We start from the raw sequence: 20,818 nt of genomic DNA, 5'->3' as shown, positions 1-20,818 counted from the left end.
TCATTGTCTATCCATATCGATTTATCTCTAATTATCTCCCTCTGTGTCATAGAATGTATAGAGATAAAGGACACGCTCAGCCATGCCGCCATACCACGGCCATGTCCTCCTCTTTAGCACAGTCCACGTGCCGGCGTAGACACACTGACCGATCGATGCTCCCGATCTAGCGATGAGCTCATCACGTGACGCAGCAAGCCGCCCTGGGCCCGTAGGTGACGTCACATATGGGCGTTCCCTCGTCTGGCATTGTGCAGGCGGAGTGGGCGGGTCCTCGTCCTGCCTCGTTCCTCCCCCGGCTCGCTGTCAGTGTCTGCTCATTCTTCATCTGCGGACAGAGCCGGCAGCACCGCGCTTCAGCTCAGCGATGGCCAACAGCCCGTGTGCCATCCAGACACAGCCCCGCATACCTGCCCGCATCGCGGCGGCTCTGGCACCCTCTCTGCCAGCTGGGCTTCTGCTGAGACCTGCAAAAAGGGCATGAGCTAGCCCCCGGACTGCCTGACAGCTAGACATGGGGGCCACCCGGCAAGGGAAAGGCTGCAGCGCCAACCGGGCTGCCTGCCTACTGGCTGTAAGTACCAACCAAGCTGCCCCTCCTCTTGCAGTGCCAGGCTCCCTCCATGTTTTCCAGCACTGTGCTGCTTCTCCTCCCTGGATCTCACTTGTCTTACCCTTCCTCTACTCACCAACCATCCTCTCCTCATTGTATTTATAATGGGTGCCAGCCTTACCAGTGCCAGCCTTACCAGTGCCAGGGCACAAGTGCCAGCCTTATGAGTACCAGTCTTTCCAGTGCCGGTCTTACCAATGCTCTGACACACCCAGATCATGGTACTGGGATGCTGGGAAGATGCTGCGGAAGCTCTTAGCAAGGATTGGACCTGCACTCCCGGCCCCTGTATGAGTTCCATCATCCCCAGTAACTAAGGTTCTGGCCCCCCCCCATCATCAAAAAAAGTAATTTCCTAGTCAGATCTGAGTTTAGTTACTCCTCAGGTACAACTTCCTTTATGAGGGTGACTACGTTCACTCTGCTTGGTCCTGTTGTGTAATGTAGTCACCCGCCTCCACCCGGCTACAATTATACACGGTGACCGCCATGAATGAATGCATTGGGACAGGCAGGGTAATGGGATTAGTAGTTCCAGTGACCACAGTGCTTTTGCAGTGCTCGTACCCCATGGCCGGAAATGGATGTTAATGCAGGTGCAGAGGGGAGCGTGAGGAGACGCAAAAGATCGGGCGAATAAACAGCATTTGATATTTAGAACATAAGACAGGACTGAGAGCCACTGAGTAAGGGCCAGATGTGGCCCCTGGGCTTCAGGTTGGGCACCAGGGGTCTGTTTTGCAGGGATTTTTTAGTGACACTTTTAAAACCCCAAAGATGGTCATTTCTGCTGCTATGAAAATATGTTCGAATAGTTCCGCCCAGGAACAGAGAACTCTAAATACCTTTATTCTAGATCCCTGGTGCCCAATCTGCTGCCCGGGGGCCACAAAGCCATTTGTTGCTTATTGTAAGGTCCTTCGGGGCCCTTGCAGCCCTCAGCCCAGTGATAGAGTAGATTCCCATAGTTGATGGTTTGGGTTATGTGAGAGAGGGCTTGTAGGGTGCACAGATGTGGAAGGGTTGACTTGTGAAGGGGTTGTAATAGCCGTGATCTCTAGTAGTCTCATGTAACATGTCTCCAGGCCATGACCGATGTATGTCCCCAGTCCCCAACAATGCCTATAGCATGTTTTCTGTCTCTGACCATCTTCTGTTGAATGACTTCAGCTTTCTGTAGAATTGCATTCATTGAAAATTATGTGTGGTCCTTTAGTGATGTCAGGGGCCACACCTGAGGCCTCCTATGTCAAGTAAGTTGGCCACCACTGCTCTAGACCAGGGGTGCCCACAATTTTTGTGTTAGGATCTACTTTTCAAATGAAGAGCTACATGAGATCTACTAACGGGAAAAAAAACTCTCTCTCTCTCTCTCTCTCTCTCTCTCTCTCTCTCTCCTGGCTGTCTCTCCTGGCTGTCTCTCCTCGCTCTCCAGGCTGTCTTTCCTTGCTCTCTCACTCTTTTCCTGGCTTTCTCTCCTCGCTCTCCAGGCTGTCTTTCCTTTCTCTCTCACTCTTTCCTGGCTGTCTCTCTTTGCTCTTTTGGACACTTTTAAAGCCCCGCTTTTCTTTTCTTGTATACAATGTGTAAACTAATAGTCTTTGATGTAATACATGGCACTTCAACCACCAGAATCCACCAGAAAGGTGTCAGGGAGCTCGGCTCAGCGGTCTCAGGCTAATAGGTAATCATGTGTGCACAGCTAAATAAATATACCAAAATGGAATAAAGGGGCCGCCATTCACACCCTTCGTGATCTACCAGCATCAGCTTTGAGAGCTACTGCTAGATCACTATCTACCTGGGCACCCCTGCTCTAGACCATCTTTTCTTAGCCAGGGTTCTGTTGGGTCGTAGGGTACCTACAGAGGTTCCTAGGGGTACTGCTCTTAATCATTCTTGCTCATCCAGGGTTCTGCAGAGCCCTAGGGTTCCTCCAGGGTTCCTTGAGCTGTGGCTGATCACCTACCATTTGATGGTGCCGGCATAGGTCCAGGGCCGTCACCACTTGACAAAGCCAGAGGCAGTACACCGATGATCATTTTTTTAGCGGCCTGTTAGGTTGGCGTTCTGACCACCACTGGAAGGTTGTATCATTCCTACTGCAAAATGTAACCCTTTATGACCCGCTTGTCTCAACCAGGGTTCTGTGGATTCATTGGGTTCCTCCTGAGGTTACTAGGGATTCCTTGATCAATGTGCAGTGGTGAATTGGCCCCACACCTACACTGACCCCCAATACAAAGGAACATATCTACTGATTACCAGTCTAAGAGGTGATTGCTACATCGGCCATGAATGTTGGGGACAAACAGATGTTGAGAATGGCTGGTCTGGAGGACCCCTGTGTACCACACATCTGAACATGGCTTAGAATTGAGCTTAGTTTAAGTAATATTGGTGTTTGTTGAATGTCCACTCATAATAGCAGGGGAAGAATATCTTTAAAAAAACTAAACTTTTTTTGCTACTAAATAACTTTTACTCTACAATGGGCCATTATATAAAGAACCACAACTCCTAAAAGTGATGTCATATGCAGGTGGAGTCTTATGAAGTCACATGCTGGCCTGTGACATATTCGGCTCCTCCAGTGGAGACGTCTTCCTTTATTCCCTGGCTCTGTCCATGCTGCTTTTTGGAGTTTTGAGAGTTTTCCTCATATTTTGGTTTTCCTACATTTACTGATGATTTCTCTTTTTAATATTACATTTTGGGAGAGTGGAAACCACCTTGTTGGAAGATGTGCAGAGACCTTACCACTAAAGTCATCACGGAGGTCATGAGGTTGTGTCTACGGGTGCGCTTGATGTAGTAGCGGAGAGTCTGTGTAATGGCAATGACTTGGGTCGGTGGGAAGTGACATGAAGCTCAGTAAACACAGAAATGGGAGCTGAACCTTCGAGTTCACTGCTTACTGTTGAGCTGAGCCTCTAGAGCGGGGCAGAACAAATCCCACGAGCCAGGTAGCCATTGTCCCTTATCACTAGAGCCTAATTTTTGAAGTCTTCTCTAGTTTCTGTCAATGGAGCTGGCTCCTTAAAAATTTGCTGGCTCCTGGATTCTATATTAATTTGTTCACGCCTGCTGTAGAGGGGTTTTGGCAATGGTTGACTCTCTACCAAGTTCCCCCATTTTGGTCAGTCTAAAGGTGGCCATACACTTTACAACCATCGCAAGACCCTAGTCTTGCGATGGTAAAGTAATAAAAAAATGTACGATCTGCCCATCTTGGACAGGCAATCGTACTTGCGATCATCGCAAGCCCGCCTCGCTGAGGGGCGGGCTTCCGATGACCGCAATGCTGAACGGGCAGTGTGCGCGGCACCATTCGGCATTTGTCTCCCGAGCATGCCACAAACCAGCCGAAAATCTAAGATTTTCGTCTGGTTTTCGAACATGCTCCTTAGACAAAAGACGTGCGACCGTACAGTAAAAACGGTTGCACGCCTGCCAACCACTTTGCGATTATCGTACGATCGCGGGATTTCCCGCGATTATCGTGGGATTTCCCGCGATTATCGTGGGATAATCGAACAGTGTATGGGCACCTTTTAGGAAGTTCTACTCTTCACTGTCCACCAAAAAAATATCGGTTTTGGGTATCTCTCTTAGAGATGAGGTCAGAGTTCCTCAATTATGTTGTGGTGGTCTCTATGAAGAGGCCCTTTGTTGTCAGTGTTGGGCACGGGCCATTAGAACTTCTACGATGCATTGTCGCAAGTGTAGTGCCATCTCAGGTCATCAGCCGACATGTATGTGAGAGCTTTATGGTTTTTTGGTGTATTTGCCTTTGTGACAGAACTAGAAGTCCAACTAATCTTCACACCCTCTCATATGTACACACTACAACCAGCTTGGTCACATATTTGTCTCAGTTGGCACCGTGCTGAGTACATAGGAAGGACTGCAGGGGTTGTTGACTCGGGTGTTCTGTTACAGTATGTAACTGAAAACATTGTGTATCACCTTGACAAACTCTTTACTGCTTCAGTGGATATTGGTTTTATCTGCTTATGTCACATCCCCCTTTATACTCTGTGATACAGATCGCAGCTGCGGAACTGTGTGGACAGACTATAGTCCCCTTAAACACAGTAAGCGGCTATTCAGGCTTAAAGGAGAACTATGGGGTCAGTGTTTTTCCCCATAGTTCTCCTTAGGGTAACGGGAGGACACAAACTAGCGTCCTCCCGTTACCCTAAGCTCAGTATATAGGGAGCTACAGCTCGCGGTATACTGAGACACCGCACCTGGAGCGGATCTCGACGTAGATGACAGGATCCGGCCAGCTGCGTGAGTGACAGCTGGCTCTGCCTATCTAGAGGCAGAGAGCTGTACCCGCCCCCTCCCCCGTCCGTTCTGCCAGTCAGCGCTGGCAGATCGGAGCGGGGAGAGGGCAATCCAGCCCTCCCCCTGTCACGGCAGAGAGCCGTGACAGGATCGAGAGGTGAGGGAACCCGGTATGTGTTCTCTCACCTCCCGATCTACTGAGCCGACCTGTGACAGTCTCATTGTCACAGGTCGGCTTAGAACTATGAGGTGAGTGGAAATCACTCATCTCATAGTTCTCCTTTAAACCCCAGGCGTCGCTCTCAGACTGTACGGAAAGTTAAGGATTTCGGAATCATTTGCCGTGTTTAGCAAATAATGTCGAAATAAGGGTGTTCTATTACTTCATAGGCCACAATAATGGATTTGAATAGAATCAGATTAGGCCCAAGGCGTAATGCAACTAATGGGGAGGTTAGTATGGTGCTGGTAATGACAGTAGCACCCCAGGTACAACACACGCTATTGGGTATTCAGTTTCTTGGTACTATGCTTACAGTCTGAGAAAGTCAATCAACACGTAGTACAAGGCTGCGAGTGAGAAATCCAAACACAGGTTACTTGCAGTTGAGGATGCAGGCAACGGTATGGAACCGAGCTGGTCGTGAGGAGGAGGTCCCAGGCCGGTTTGTAGATTACAGGGTGGAGGTGAGTAGAGGCGTCGAGGGGCTGCAGGGCACCGGGTCCTCAATAGTGGAACGCCGTGTCAGCCTCCCGACTGCTTTAAATAGCCTGCAAATGCGGGGTTTGGAACGCCGGGCGGCTTCCGCGTTCCACCGTGGAACGCAGCGCGTCATGTCCCACAGGGAGGAGCCGTAGAGGCGCTCCCCTTAGCGCTGCGCTCCACCGGTACCCCAGGTACAACACACGCTATTGGGTATTCAGTCTCTAGGTACTATGCTTACAGTTTGAGATGAGTCTTGGTATACAGCAAAAAAAAAGAAGATTCTAGGGTTCTTGGCACATCTCTCTGATACATCATTGTATTTTTACAGAGACTTCTGAAATCGTTATAGATAAATATTTCATGACAGGAAGAGCAATGGACCAGTGCCAGGAACACCCGGCTTCATTTGGTACCATGGTGCAACGGTTCTGCAGAAGAAACCATACGCAGATTTTAATGAGCTTAAGCCTATGCTTATTTCTGATTGGCTGTTGTTGGTTTGGTTTGGCACTGCTGTTACCCCTTTTATGGGGTTTATTACGGTGCTGTTTTAAATCTTCATGACTAAAGCTAATTTTGCTGTTTTTGTTGGTTATCCATTTAACAGCGAATACATTTTTAAGTGTTGGGGGTCCATTCGCACTTGTGCTTTGCGGCAACTAGTGCTACAATGCTCACGTTACTGCATGTATCCATTGCTCTGTGAGCGGTGCATTGTGGTGCCATTCATTGTGAACGTAACCGAAAATGTTTGCGCTGTTGGGTTTTAATGATTAACTTGAACAGTCAAAATTGGTAGTATTGGTAGCACCAGCACGGTGGTTACTTTGGTGGAAAAGCACCAGCACGGTGGTTACTTTGGTGGAAAAGCACCAGCATGGTGGTTACTTTGGTGGAAAAGCACCAGCACAGTGGTTACTTTGGTGGAAAAGCACCAGCACGGTGGTTACTTTGGTGGAAAAGCACCAGCATGGTGGTTACTTTGGTGGAAAAGCACCAGCACGGTGGTTACTTTGGTGGAAAAGCACCAGCACGGTGGTTACTTTGGTAAATGTACCTCTATTGTAGATGCATTTACTCATATATGTTTTTAATCTGTTCCTTCCCCAAAGTTAGCCCTGAAGAAGGGTAAGCCGCACACCCCACAAACATATTAACCCTGTTTTATATTATACACTAATAATTGTTCTTCAACCGAATGGCTGGAGTTTCAAATACTTTCTTCTCATGCATGGCGCTTTTCCCCCAAAACTGCACATGCTTGTAGGACCATTAAAGAGGAACATTACCCATATGTAAAAAACAATAGAAAAGACAGCTCCCTCTCCACTGTAATATGTAAACAGATTAAAAAGGTGGAGCGGATAATTCTGCATGTAATGAATTCATATCCGACACACGTCTCCCATCATGGATCAGGAAGAACTGATTCGTTGGTGATTGATCAAATCCATAGGCCGGACCCACCAGTCACCATAACCAGACTAATGCTTTTGGGGTGCATCACCTTCATCAGAGTCTAGTAATGCTGATGACTATATCACTTATATACACCACTAAAGTTTGGCTAACCAATCAAGCGTTACTTGAATAAAGGTCATTGGTGGTTACTTTGGTGGAAAAGCACCAGCACGGTGGTTACTTTGGTGGAAAAGCACCAGCACGGTGGTTACTTTGGTGGAAAAGCACCAGCACGGTGGTTACTTTGGTGGAAAAGCACCAGCACGGTGGTTACTTTGGTGGAAAAGCACCAGCACGGTGGTTACTTTGGTGGAAAAGCACCAGCACGGTGGTTACTTTGGTGGAAAAGCACCAGCACGGTGGTTACTTTGGTGGAAAAGCACCAGCACGGTGGTTACTTTGGTGGAAAAGCACCAGCACGGTGGTTACTTTGGTGGAAAAGCACCAGCACGGTGGTTACTTTGGTGGAATAGCACCAGCACAGTGGTTACTTTGGTGGAAAACCTCCACCACTGTGGTTACTTTGGTGGAAAACCTTCAGCACGGTGGTTACTTTGGTGGAAAACCTTCAGCACGGTGGTTACTTTGGTGGAAAACCTCCAGCACGGTGGTTACTTTGGTGGAAAACCTTCAGCACGGTGGTTACTTTGGTGGAAAACCTCCAGCACAGCTGAGGTTGAAGCATAATCCCTTATACACGTGTGTAAGTACAAGTGATCAGCACCAGAAAATGCTGTACGCCAGGGGTGCCCACAATTTTTTGTGTTAAAATCTACTTTTCAAATGACGAGCTACATGAGATCTACCAACGAAAAAAAAACCTCCCTCGCTCTCTCTCTCCTGGCTGGCTCTCGTCTCTCTCCTGGCTGTCTTTCCTCGCTCATCCTGCTGGCTGTCATTCCTCATTTTCTCTCCTGGCTGTCTCTCTTCGCTCTCTCGGCTGTCTCTCCTCTCTCACTTTTCTGGCTGTCTCTCCTCTCTCTCTTTTCTGGCTGTCTCTCCTCGTGCTCTCTCTCCTGTCTGTCTCTCCTTGCTGTATTTTGCAAACAGTATAGTGCAACAGGCTGTGTAAACGAATATTCTTTGATGTAATACATGGCACTTCAACCACCAATTCCTCCAGAAAGGTGTCAGGGAGCTCGGCTCAGCAGACTCAGGCTAATAGGTAATCATGTGTGCACAGCTAAATAAATACACCAAAATGGAATAAAGGGGCCGCCATTCACACCCTTCGTGATCTACCAGCATCAGCTTTGAGAGCTACCGGTAGATCACGATCTACCTAATGGGCACCCCTGCTGTATGCCATGTTTTCCAGAATAGGAACACCCAACAAAACTCTTAGGTATGAGTTGGGTGAGCTTGTTGAGTCACTGCCGTACTCCTAATTAAGAAATATTCCCTTTTCTAGGGTGAAAAACCGCCAACACGGTGGTTAATAGGGTGGAAAAGCACCAGCCCGGTGGTTACTTCGGCGGAAAAGCACCAACACGGTGGTTACTTCGGCGGAAAACCTCCAGCACGGTGGTTACTTTGGTGGAAAACCTCCAGCACGGTGGTTACTTTGGTGGAAAACCTCCAGCACGGTGGTTACTTTGGTGGAAAACCTCCAGCACGGTGGTTATTTTGCTGGAAAACCACCAGCATGGTGGTTACTTAAGCGGAAAAGCACCAGCATGGTGGTTACTACGGTGGAAAAGCACCAACACTGTGGTTACTACGGTGGAAAAGCACCAGCATGGTGGTTACTACTGTGGAAAAGCACCAGCATGGTGGTTACTACGGTGGAAAAGCACCAGCATGGTGGTTACTACGGTGGAAAAGCACCAGCATGGTGGTTACTACGGTGGAAAAGAACCAGCATGGTGGTTACTACAGTGGAAAAGCACCAGCATGGTGGTTACTACGGTGAAAAAGCACCAGCATGGTGGTTACTAGTGTGGAAAAGCACCAGCACGGTGAAATGAGCCAATGCTGGATTTCCATCTCAGCAGAGCTCATAGTCTCTTATTATCTTTTAGGAAAATTGTTATCTCCATCTCATGCTAATCCAAAGCTGGACCAATCCCAGTCACCAATGCCACTTACAAAATGACAGCAGGCAACCAGCATTTGAGTTTTTCTCTAGTTGTCAATGGAGCTGACTCCTATAATATGCTTCTGGCTCCTGAATTCTGCATTAGTTGGCCCACCCCTGTTCTGAGGTTGCCTTACAACAGAACATATTTACATTTACTATATTAAGACACCCCAGTTCCTATGTCTCAATGTGCGCTCCTTCTGGTTCTGCAACACATTGTGCAATCAGGGAAAGCTTGTGTCACGTTCTGGGAAACCTTTGTATGTCAGGTATTCCCCCACCCAGCTGTCTCTTTCATGGTGTAATGGAGAGCATTCTGCTCTGTCATGTTCTGAGAGCGGCATTCATCACCACGCCAAGGGTGGCAGGCGGTGAGAACTGGGTGTGTTAGGTTAATTGAGCTTTGTTTGTGTTGGAAACTGTGAGCAGGATCTAATTTTCCTTGAGTTCTATACTGTGTGCCTTCTATTAAAGTGGGAGAGAAACGCGAGTGCTGCTGCTGTTGTTGGTGACGTCTTATTAAGGTGTAGGGTTCAACGCTGCTATGTTTGGGCTATTAAGATACTAGAGCTGCAGCTAACGATTATTTTCAAAATCGATTAGTTAGCCGATTATTAAGTTCGATTAATCGGATAAACAATAAAATAAAGTTTAAAAAATGGCTCCAGTGATGGGACTACTAGTTTGTATTGAGGTTGTAGTCCATCACAGGAGCAAGCTTGGCACGGTGGAAGTAAAAAAGAAAAAAAGATAGTGTGGTGTGCAATATAGTGAAATGGAAAGTGTAAAATTATACAGCAATGAATGCAGAATGGCACCGGCTATAGAGGACTACAAAACCCAGCAAAAGCACATTATACAGCGCAATGCAGAATACCACCAGCTATAGAGGAATACAACAAATCCCAGCAATAGTACATAATAGCTGGCGGCATTCTGCATTGCGCTGTATAATGTACTATTGCTGGGTTTTGTAGTCCTCTATAGCTGGTGGTATTTAGCATTGTACCACTTTATAATGTACTATTGCTGGGATTTGTTGTAGTCCTCTATAGCTGGTGGTATTCCGCATTGCGCTGTATAATGTATTATTGCTGGGACTTGTAGTCCTCTATACAGCGCAATGCAGAATATCACCAGCTATAGAGGAGTACAACAAATCCCAGCAATACATTATACATACAGTGTATAATGCATTGCTGGTATTTGTATTCCTATGTATAATGTACAGTACAATGTACCATCAGCTATAGAGAAATACAAATCCCAGCAATACATTATAGAGCACCATGTGTGGGAAAGTGCAGGCTTACCTGAGCAGTCTTCCAGCAACTTGCTTCTGAGATCGGACCTGTCTATCAGCGGCTGTCATCCCCCCACCCCTGCTCCTCCTTACTACATCTCCCCGCGTGCCTTGCCGATCGTGGATGGGCAGGAAATGTGAGGCGGGGAGGAGGTGCGGCGTGTGGAGCGTGGATGCGAGCGGGTCTGGCAGCGGCGAGCGTGAGGTGGGGAGGAGGTGCGGTGCACAGCGTGTGGAGCTGTGAACAGGGCCAACTGATCGGAAGCCGATTAATCGATTATTGAAAAAGTTGACAACTTTTTCAATAATCGATTATAATCGATTATGTCGATTAGTTGTTGCAGCCCTATAAGATACTGACTTGGAATTAGCATGCATGCCGCGCAGAGTGAACTGGCTTGCTTGCTTGCTTGTTCCAGGTCACTATCTGGCTAGGTACTGATACCTGGTTCCGTATAACAACCTTTTGAGCCTACAGCAGGGGTAGCCAAACTCCGGCCCTCCAGCTGTGGTGACACTACAAATCCCATGATGCATCTCTCTCCGAGAGTCATGTCTGTGGCTGTGAGAATCTTGCAATGCCTCATGGGATTTGTAGTTCCACCACAGCTGGAGGGCGGCAGTTTGGCTACCCCTGGCCTACAGCTTTAAAGAAGAACTTCGGGCAACTTTTTTATTAACCCTTCCAGTGGGGCAACCCCTCCCTGCACAGTGATGGTTAACTGCTCACATTTTTGTAGGTGCTAAAACAAAACGGGTTAAACTCACCTGTACCTCAGAGCTGGCCGGCTGTCAATGCTCCCTCCAGCCTGTCTCTTCCTATGCTGCTGCAATGGTATGTCCATCGGCATACTCGCGTCCAATGCACATTGTATTGGACGTGTTAGCTCCAGGATCCTTGGACCACTAGAGCGAAGGAACTAGGCTGGAAGGACCGGTCTCTAAGCCAGCTAACTTAGAGGATCCGAGGATAGGGTATAACTTTTTTTCATTTTAGCACCTAGAAGAAAACAAGCAGTTAGCCCTTGCAATGCATGAGGTAGCCCCACTGCAAGGGTAATAAGCTTTGCCCGGAGTTCCTCTTTAAAAAAACATGTTGGCAATGGCAGCTCTGGCATTCTTGTATGGGTTCCCCTGAAAGGTAATATAGATTGAATTTGTCAATATATGCTGTATATAATAATTCTGAGCCAGAGGGAAGAGCGTTACTTTTCTAATGTTCAGCTATTCCATTTCCGCTTTGTTATAATAATCTTGGTGTTTGCGGAGCTCAGTAGCTCAAGCTGATATTTACACGCATGTATATGAGTTAGAGTCATGACTTCTCCATACTCTCCTTCTCCCTCTGGTTTCATTTAGCGATAGCTGTGTTCTCTTTCTGTTACTCGCAGTGCTCTTGGAATCGTTTTGTTGTATATTAGACCTCATGTTGTTATTTGTCCTGGGATTCCTGCCATAAAAACCTGAGGATTCTGTGGCAGGAATCCCAGGTGGGTCCGTACAGATGAGGTTGCGGTGCCCGTTCAAGTGAATGACAGGGTGATGGTGGGCACAGCTGTCATTGGCTGTCCACATGTAACTGTACTTGAAATGATTACCTGCGGATTGGGGCATATGATTGTCTCTGGATCAGAGGTGTGGAATTCCTAACGCACGACGCCCGGGACATGCAGTGCCGGCCGGGTAGTCTTTTTTTTGTTTTTGGTACATTTAGCCCTGCTTTGGGCAAGCATGGCTAAATGTACAGCGGGAAGCCACTGCATCTTTTATACAAGTGATCTGATCAGATCACTTATACCAGCCTATCTGTCCCCCTCCCTCTCTGCCGTGTCTTTCGAAGTCCCCCGCTCTTTTGCGGGACTGGGACCACGGCAAATGAGCTCTTGGTGACGGTGGGCAGGAAATGTCTCGCCGCCCAACTTCTTGATTGGCCAGCTTCCCAACTAATCAGGAAGCCGGGCTGCGAGTCATTACCCGCCCCCCCCCCGGCTTCCTGATTGGCCAGAAAAATGGCTCCATGCTTCTTCGTCACCTGGTGATGAGGGAGCATGGAGACGGCTTTCCGACCAATCAGAAAGCCATGCGCCATGTAATGACTTGCCGCCCAGCTTCCTGATTGGTCTGGAAGCTGGCCAATTGGGAAGCCAGGCGACCAATCATTACCCACCCCCCGGCTTCCTGATTGGCCAGAAAGACAGCTCCATGCTTCTTCGTCACCTGGTGATGAGGGAGCATGGAGACTGCTTCCCGACTAATCAGGAAGCCGGGTGGTGAGTCATAACACATCGCCCGGCTTCCTTAATGGGACTTCCTGTATTGGTATTTGGTATCGACGAGTACCGGAAAACAAATTCGGTACTAGATACCGAAAAACCAGTATGAGTGCATCCCTAGTTAGCACCACACAGTAAGTACTTGTCAAAATGCCCCGTTTTTTTCGCCCTCACCCTGCAGCGCCGTAAGGCGGCCGCCTGACTTGCCTTGCGGTAGCGCCGGGCCTGCACAGAGGAGCCTTGACAAGGCGCTGTGGCTTCCACGGAAACCCTTGTTTTTAACACATACAGTCAGAGAGGGCAACTTTGGTTTGTTGCAGGCTAGCTTGTAAGTGGGAACTTTTTGTGTTTTTGTATTGTTGTAAGCCCTTCCATCAAGGCTAGTTATAAGTTGTGCGGTTGCCATGTATGTTTAACTGGAATGCTTTACTGGCTCCAATGCAAAAAAAAAAATAACTCTGCACTTTTTCTTTTTTTTTTTTTTCTTTTCTTTTATCGAGATGTGTTCATTTATTTTATTTTTTTACGGTGGACTTTAGCTTTAGGCAGTGAAAAGTGAGGACAGTACACGGCTCAATAAATACCGCCAAAGTGGAAGTGAGGTAATGTTGGGCTGCTGAGGATTCTCGTCTCCGTAGACTCCTCCTATGCACAGTGCACCTACGTGAAATCTTCAGAGTGTAAAAAATGTTTATGGATTATGATAATCCTATAACCCGTCCATAATCCCTGGAGTGTAATCTCCAGATCTGTTATGATTATTCTGTCTCCATCCAGGAACGGCAGACACAGCCAGTCTGGTTTGAATTAACAGAGTGTATAAGAACATCGGAGCCCCAGCTTAGGTTTTGTGATGTCTGGCTTTGCCAACCTGGAGAAGAAAAAAGATCTCTTGCATTGGTTTTATTTGTGCTGCGGCTCGAATTTAGCCTCTTCGTGGCCAGAGCACATTTGCCATTTTTCCTTTGTGTAGACGCAACAGCTGATGGTGTTTCCATTACTGTCTGTGCGCAGTATGGGGGTTCCAAACGTGTGTGTGTGTGTGTGATATACAATGCATCTTGTGTTTTATTAGAGGATCTCGGAATAAGAACTCGCACTTTACCCGGAGAAATGTTTTAATTTTTTGCATGTCTTGCAATCTGAAATTTGAGGCTAGAAAATTTTAATTCAAGAATCCCACAAGTCAACCCTGTAGTTGCTCCCCCTCACTGCAAAGGTTGCATGCTCGTTTAGTTTAGGGGTAGAGGAAAGTGGTGTGATACTTACCTCATGCCTCACCCTGGTAGGCTTCCGGAGCTCTCGTCTTCAACAGCAAAAAGTTTCCCAGCACACTCACCAGCCAGCATGCAACAAAAACTTGCCTCACCGCTAAGGTTAAAAACAGAGGTTTAGAAACACGTCTTCTGCAGAAAATGTGAAAGCCGCGCAGCCGCGCCAAGGCACCTCCTATATAGTGCGGTCCTAACTCTACAGCACCCAATTTTACCTTTTGCCCCATGTGCTCCAAGATGGAGACTCTCATAGTTTAGAGTTAGGACCGCACTATATGGAGGTGCCTTGACGTGGCTGTGCGGCTAGACAATGTAGCATCAGCTATAGAGGAATACAAATCCCACTATCCCAGCAATACATTATAGAGCACCATGTGGTGGTGGTGGGGAGGTGGGGGGGGGTTTGGGCGGGTCCTGGTGGTGTAATGCAGCGCTGGGCGGGTCCTGGTGGTGTAATGCAGCGCTGGGCGGGTCCTGGTGGTGTAATGCAGCGCTGGGCGGGTCCTGGTGGTGTAATGCAGCGCTGGGCGGGTCCCGGGTAGCCAATATTCCTTAAAATGACATCTGGTGCCTAGCTACTGAGGTTTTCTCTTGATGGTTGTCAATGGAGCTGGCTCCTAAAAGCATCCTGCTGGCTCCTGGATTGGACGTACTGGCTCCTGAATTCTATAATGTGTCCACCCTTGGTCTAATATAGGGATGGCAAGCCCCCCTCCGCTCCCGCATCCCTTATTCCTGAAGACGTCTGCTAATGTATGGCTGCACTAAGGTCCTCTGTAGTTGAGTTGTTTTACTACTGAGGAGTCACAACAGAGTGTTTGTCTGGATAATGATTCCAGCACACACAATGCATCCAGGATCTGCCAATAGATATCTGTGCAGTTCTGTGTCATTATTTGTTATTGGCTCACCATACTTTTTCTGTTCTCTATTGTGCTGTTGGCGTGTACAGAAATAAACAACTCCGCATCCAGATGGTTTTCACTCAGAGTTCTTGGGCTCTGTACAGAACCGGGGAATTCTATTCACTGCTTTGTGCTGAAGCAAAACCATACAGCAGTGGTTGGCAACCTCAGCCCTCCAGTTGTGGTGAAACTACAAATCCCTTCCCCCCCCGCCTGGGAGTCATGCCTGTGGCTGTCAAAGTCTTGCAATGCCTCATGGGACCTGTAGTTTCACAACAGCTGGAGTACAGAAGTGTACTGCTGTAATTGTGTTCAGCCCATCTTGGGATCTAGGCACCCCTCCTGGATAGTGTAGTCAGGTCAGTGACCTATTTCTTTTCTCTGATGCAGTTAAACACAACAGCTTTGTCCCCGGTCTTCTTAGTGGATGAGGACCAGTGGTACATTGATGAGGTCATCCCTCCGCACATATGTTCAGGAATGCAGAATGACTGCACTGTGCAAAAGGAGAGGGTCTGATTTGCTCAGAGTATTGCCCCTCCTTTTCCCAGACTGCTCGGCGGGGGAGCAGATTGAGCAGAGATGCTGAATCCCTACTGGGTGGGTGGGGGTGAGCAGAGCTGTTGGGAGGAGGAGCAAGGTGAGTAGAGCTGCTGGAAGGGGGAGCAAGGTTAGCTGAGCTGCCGATTCCCTGCTGGGGGGAGCAGAGCTGCTAGTAAGGGGAGCAGGATGAGCAGAGAGAGTAGAGCTGCTGGGTGGGAGGAGCAGGTTGAGTAGAGAGAATAGAGCTGCTGAGTCCCTACTAGGTGAGCAGAGCTGCTGGGAGGGGGAGCAGGGTGAGTAGAGCCGCTGAGTCCCTGCTGGGTGAGCAGATATGCTGGGAGGGGGAGCAGGGTGAGTAGAGCTGCTGAGTCCCTGCTAGGTGAGCAGAGCTGCTGGGAGGGGGAGCAGGGTGAGTAGAGCCGCTGAGTCCCTGCTGGGTGAGCAGCGCTGCTGGAAGGGGGAGCAAGGTGAGTAGAGCTGCTGGAAGGGGGAGCAAGGTTAGCTGAGCTGCCGATTCCCTGCTGGGTGAGCAGAGATGCTGGGAGGGGGAGCAGGGTGAGTAGAGCTGCTGAGTCCCTGCTAGGTGAGCAGAGCTGCTGGGAGGGGGAGCAGGGTGAGTAGAGCCGCTGAGTCCCTGCTGGGTGAGCAGCGCTGCTGGAAGGGGGAGCAAGGTGAGTAGAGCTGCTGGAAGGGGGAGCAAGGTTAGCTGAGCTGCCGATTCCCTGCTGGGTGAGCAGAGATGCTGGGAGGGGGAGCAGGGTGAGTAGAGCTGCTGAGTCCCTGCTAGGTGAGCAGAGCTGCTGGGAGGGGGAGCAGGGTGAGTAGAGCCGCTGAGTCCCTGCTGGGTGAGCAGCGCTGCTGGAAGGGGGAGCAAGGTGAGTAGAGCTGCTGGAAGGGGGAGCAAGGTTAGCTGAGCTGCCGATTCCCTGCTGGGGGAGCAGAGATGCTGGAAGGGGGAGCAAGGTTAGCTGAGCTGCCGATTCCCTGCTGGGTGAGCAGAGATGCTGGGAGGGGGAGCAGGGTGAGTAGAGCCGCTGAGTCCCTGCTAGGTGAGCAGAGCTGCTGGGTGGGAGGAGCAGGTTGAGTAGAAAGAATAGAGCTGCTGAGTCCCTACTAGGTGAGCAGAGCTGCTGGGAGGGAGAGCAGGGAGAGTAGAGCCGCTGAGTCCCTGCTGGGTGAGCAGAGCTGCTGGGTGGGAGGAGCAGGTTGAGTAGAGAGAATAGAGCTGCTGAGTCCCAACTAGGTGAGCAGAGCTGCTGGGAGGGAGAGCAGGGTGAGTAGAGCCGCTGAGTCCCTGCTGGGTGAGCAGCGCTGCTGGGAGGGGGAGCAGGGTGAGTAGAGCTGCTGAGTCCCTGCTGGGTGGGCAAAGCAGGGTAAGCAAAGCTGCTAAGAGGGGAAGCAGAGTGAGGTGTCACTGCTGGAAGAGGGAGCTGAGCTGGCTCAGACATGAACTTGAGTGCTTTGAGAGATAATTGATCCAGAGTGGCTGCAGCTACAGAGCTCAGTGCGGGCTTGTTTTAAAAATGATTGATTGCTTGTTAAGAATATGGAACTACTTGCACCCTGAACACAGTCTCACTTTACTCCTGCTTGTACGGTTTTCCTGTGTCTCTTGATGCCGATAAGATCCAGATGCCGTCTCTGCCATCACCTGTGATCTGTGTCTTCTCATAGAAATGAATCGCATTCACCCGGGCTGGTTGTGTGCTTGTTCTCTCCTGATTTATATCTAGCCTCTCTTGCGGCGATGCGTGTTGTGTGTTCTTGTTCAGTGATGCCATTACAATGCAATATATACTCTTCTCCTTTAGGCTCCTGAACTGCCACATAATTCAGTCCAAAAGACCACATTTCAGTCTTATTTCCAAATAGAGAGTCTTAAAGAGCGAGCCAATCTGCCATTGCGTGCTATCGCAGGCGCTGGGCATTGCTAAGCTGAATATATCTGAAATCGGTTTTTATACCTGGCAAAAAATGTTCATCTTCCGCTCATCCATGCCTTCAAAGGAAATACAGTAAACTCTCTGTTATCCGGTATTCGACTAACCAGAACTCTCATCTAACCAGAAAAAAAATCCCCATGTGTACTCACTGTTCTGCATTTATTATCCTGGAAACGATCGTATGTCGATTTGTCTTTTAATTTGTTTTAGGTGTGTCTATTTGCTTTTAGTTACAGCATTTCAATATTAATATGAAGTCAATACAGAGTTTGTTATGGTATAGTATGGGGTATGGCATTAGTTAGACCCATTTTTAATAGTAACTCTCAAGCAACCAGAAACTCCATTTATCTGAAATTTACATATCCCTGTGGATGCCGGATAATGGGGAGTTTACTGTATGTCGGTTACCGTTGCAGTCCTTCCTCTGGAAATTCTAGCTACCTGGCTGCCTCCTGGCATCCATTCCTCATAAGGCTTTGACTCAAGAAGGTCGGTAATGGCAGCCCCTTTATTTCTCTAAGCACATTTGTATGTAAAGAGAATCTGTCACTTTGCCCTTTTTAGGTGCTCCTATTACATTTTGGTAACTTTAAGGGCTCGATCACACCATCCCGCACGCTGCAATGCATGTGCGCTGGTGTACGTTGTGTAGGGTCGGTGCAATGCATTTCTTATGCACCACGCACCACCAAACATGTATGGTCTCAACAGTGCACATAGAAAACAATTGAAGCATTGGGCCTGCGTTAATCTATGCATATCAAAGCGGCTCACCAGGCCTTGTGCGAACAAACCCTGTAAGAGTTGGTACAAAGTCTCTACACTCAGATTGTCACATGTGTGGTCAGCTATTGTCTGTCTGAGATTTTGTCAGACCTTTCACATGTAACCTGCATCTCATTAGTGCTGCCGTTGTCAGACCCAACCAGTTTCTACCAATGATGCTTGGTTTGGGCTGCATTGCTATGGAAAATATCCTACGGGGTTATTCACAAAGCTGCCGAAGGCAGCCGAGTGAATAACCGAGCCGTAGTGAAGTCGGCAGAACAAGGTTCGGCTATTCAGTACATCGGCTGCAGTTCAGTCAGCTGAGCCGAAGTGCAAAAGGACTTCAACTCAGCCGATCCAACATCTGGATCGGCTGAGCTGAAGCTCCGGCAGCTCACTCGCTGCTGTTCTCCTCTATTCCCATAGGGTTCGAACAGCAGTGAGTGAATAGCCGAATGCCGCCAAGCGTCATTCGGCTCGGCTATTCTGATCGGTACCTCTGTGGTGCCAAGCAGAATAGCAAATCAATGAGAAAAGTTTAAAAAATAACTTTAAAATGTAAATTTGAAAAATAAAAAAAAGATTTTTTTAAAAAAGAAAGCAGACAAACAATTGGACGGAACTAGCGGTGACAGCTAGCTCCGCCCAACTGTTTCCTATTGGCCAGCACCTGCTAGAGTCTTCTAGCAGGTCCCGGCCAATGAATAACAACTGGGCAGGGCCGGCCATGACGCCACGGCCAGCTCCGCCCAGTTGGTATCGTTGACAGTTCAGCGTCCCCAGGTCATTTGGGGACGTTGATCTGTCATTACAACTGGGCGGGGCCAGCCATGACATCACGGCTGGCTCCGCCCAGCAGTCATTTGAGTGGCGGAAGGCTGGCCTTCGGCTGGCCGTTCGCCCCGCTTCGGCTGACACTTCAAAGCAAATTCCTTCGGCTCGGCTGAGCCGGTCGGCCGCCTTTTGGGTGCTCTACGGGCTGTAGTGAATCGCACGTACAGCAGCCCTTCGGTTCGACAGAACCGAAGGGCTCCCGCAACCGAAGCTTGCCGAAGGATCAGCCGAAGCTACGGCTGGATCCTGCGGCAGCTTTGTGAATAGACCCCCTAGTGTAGGAGAAACATTTATAGGGCTGGCGGGAACTCAAGAACGAGTACAGTAGAGTGTTTCCATTGCAGCAATAATTGTTCATGTATTTGTGTCTTCAGCTCTTGAACGTATCTGGAACATTTGTTCATGATATTTATAGCTGTTCTATATAAGAACACTTGTGTTTCTTCAGTCCCCCCAGCAGTGTGACTAATACGGCATCAATGTGACCATTTGTGTCTCCTTGTGCCTTTTATCCCATATAGATAGTGCTGTGTTCAATCACTACTACTGAAAGCCACCGTCTTCCTCACTGCAGCTGGGCTGGTAGGGTGTGATGGTTACTAAAGGACAAGTTGAGTTTATGATAGTTTAGGCCGAGGACATTGACACCATTTTAGAGCACATAACGCATGTGTACACCACACCTCCTTAAGTGGACCTGTCATTGACATTTCATTTGAATCTATTGGGCACATGGCAACATGACCAAATTACAAGATTATATAGAATTATATTATATAGAATTAAAAGAAGTCTTCTAGCTCCACCACTGTCCGATCTTGTTGAATTCTGTACGTGAGCCCTTAAGACACCCTTGCCCTGTGTCGGGACCAAATGGTGGCACCACCACGCTCGGTAAAGGTTGATTTTTCAATTGACTTTTGTTGAAGGAGTCGGGTCAGCTTAACAGGGACTGTATCCAGTCACCTACAGTCACTGGGTATTTTATTACAGCCATGGGCGCTGGCTGACAGAATGCAATAGCCAGCAGGGGAAAGTCCTCCATCCATGCTCTTTAGACTGTACAACAACATAACGGTTGCAATGGGGAGCAGTGATTGTCCATCACAGCCGTGATCAGTCCACTCTTGGTCTCTGTTCCTTCAGCTACAGGCTGTGGAAGGGGTAGGCCCAGCTGGCCCTTGCTCTCAGCCACATGCAGGGGGGCAGCTGGGGTAGACCCCAACAATATTGTTTGGATTCTTCCCAGCCATGGTGTGGCCCTGCCCCATCAGCCGATATCTTAGCCACTCTTATCTGACTTTGGGTCACAGGACACAGGAGTACTTTAGGAAACATACTCCTGTAACCCAAAAGAGAAGAAAAGTCAGAAACATGCAATGGTTGAACAACGTAATGGTTGCAATGGGGAGCAGTAATTGCCCAGCACAGCCATGTGACCATGCTAACCAATAAGAAACTCCTACTGAGGCTTCTTTCTTCTGTCCCAGAAGAAAAAAAGGTTCTCATGGGTCAGATATGTAAGAAATAAATGAAAGCAACTGGACTTGCTGTATTTTTTTTGAGGAACTTTTGCCTGTCATCCAAGTAGGTTTCTCAAGAGAAAGCTAGTCGAATGACCGGCGAGACATCTTCAAGAAAGATACAGCAAGTCCAGTTGCTTTCATTTATTTCTTACAGATGTACCACGGATGAATGAGAACCATCACAGACATAATTTCATGGGTCAGAACAGTCAAGTGGCTGCGCTGACCAATCACTGCTTCCCATTGCAGCCTTTATGCTTTTATACATACTCGGGGGGGCTGTGCAGTGAAGT

General features: G+C 48.5%; 1 protein-coding gene across 1 annotated transcript in view; it reads left to right on the top strand.

Annotated features, from left to right (window-relative positions):
* The first annotated feature begins 407 nt into the window (after positions 1 to 407).
* TNFRSF21 (TNF receptor superfamily member 21) overlaps positions 408 to 20,818 on the top strand; it is a 91,131-nt gene continuing 70,720 nt past the window's right edge. Inside the window, exon 1 of the mRNA XM_018568043.1 lies at positions 408 to 574. Within this exon, the coding sequence (XP_018423545.1) occupies positions 515 to 574 (60 nt within the window). The 5' untranslated portion in view covers positions 408 to 514. The remainder of the gene's footprint in view (positions 575 to 20,818) is intronic.

This window comes from Nanorana parkeri, unplaced genomic scaffold (genome assembly GCF_000935625.1).
Source record: "Nanorana parkeri isolate BGI_ZX_2015 unplaced genomic scaffold, ASM93562v1 scaffold1129, whole genome shotgun sequence".
NCBI lineage: Eukaryota > Metazoa > Chordata > Amphibia > Anura > Dicroglossidae > Nanorana > Nanorana parkeri.
This window is presented reverse-complemented; position numbering and strand designations above follow the sequence as displayed.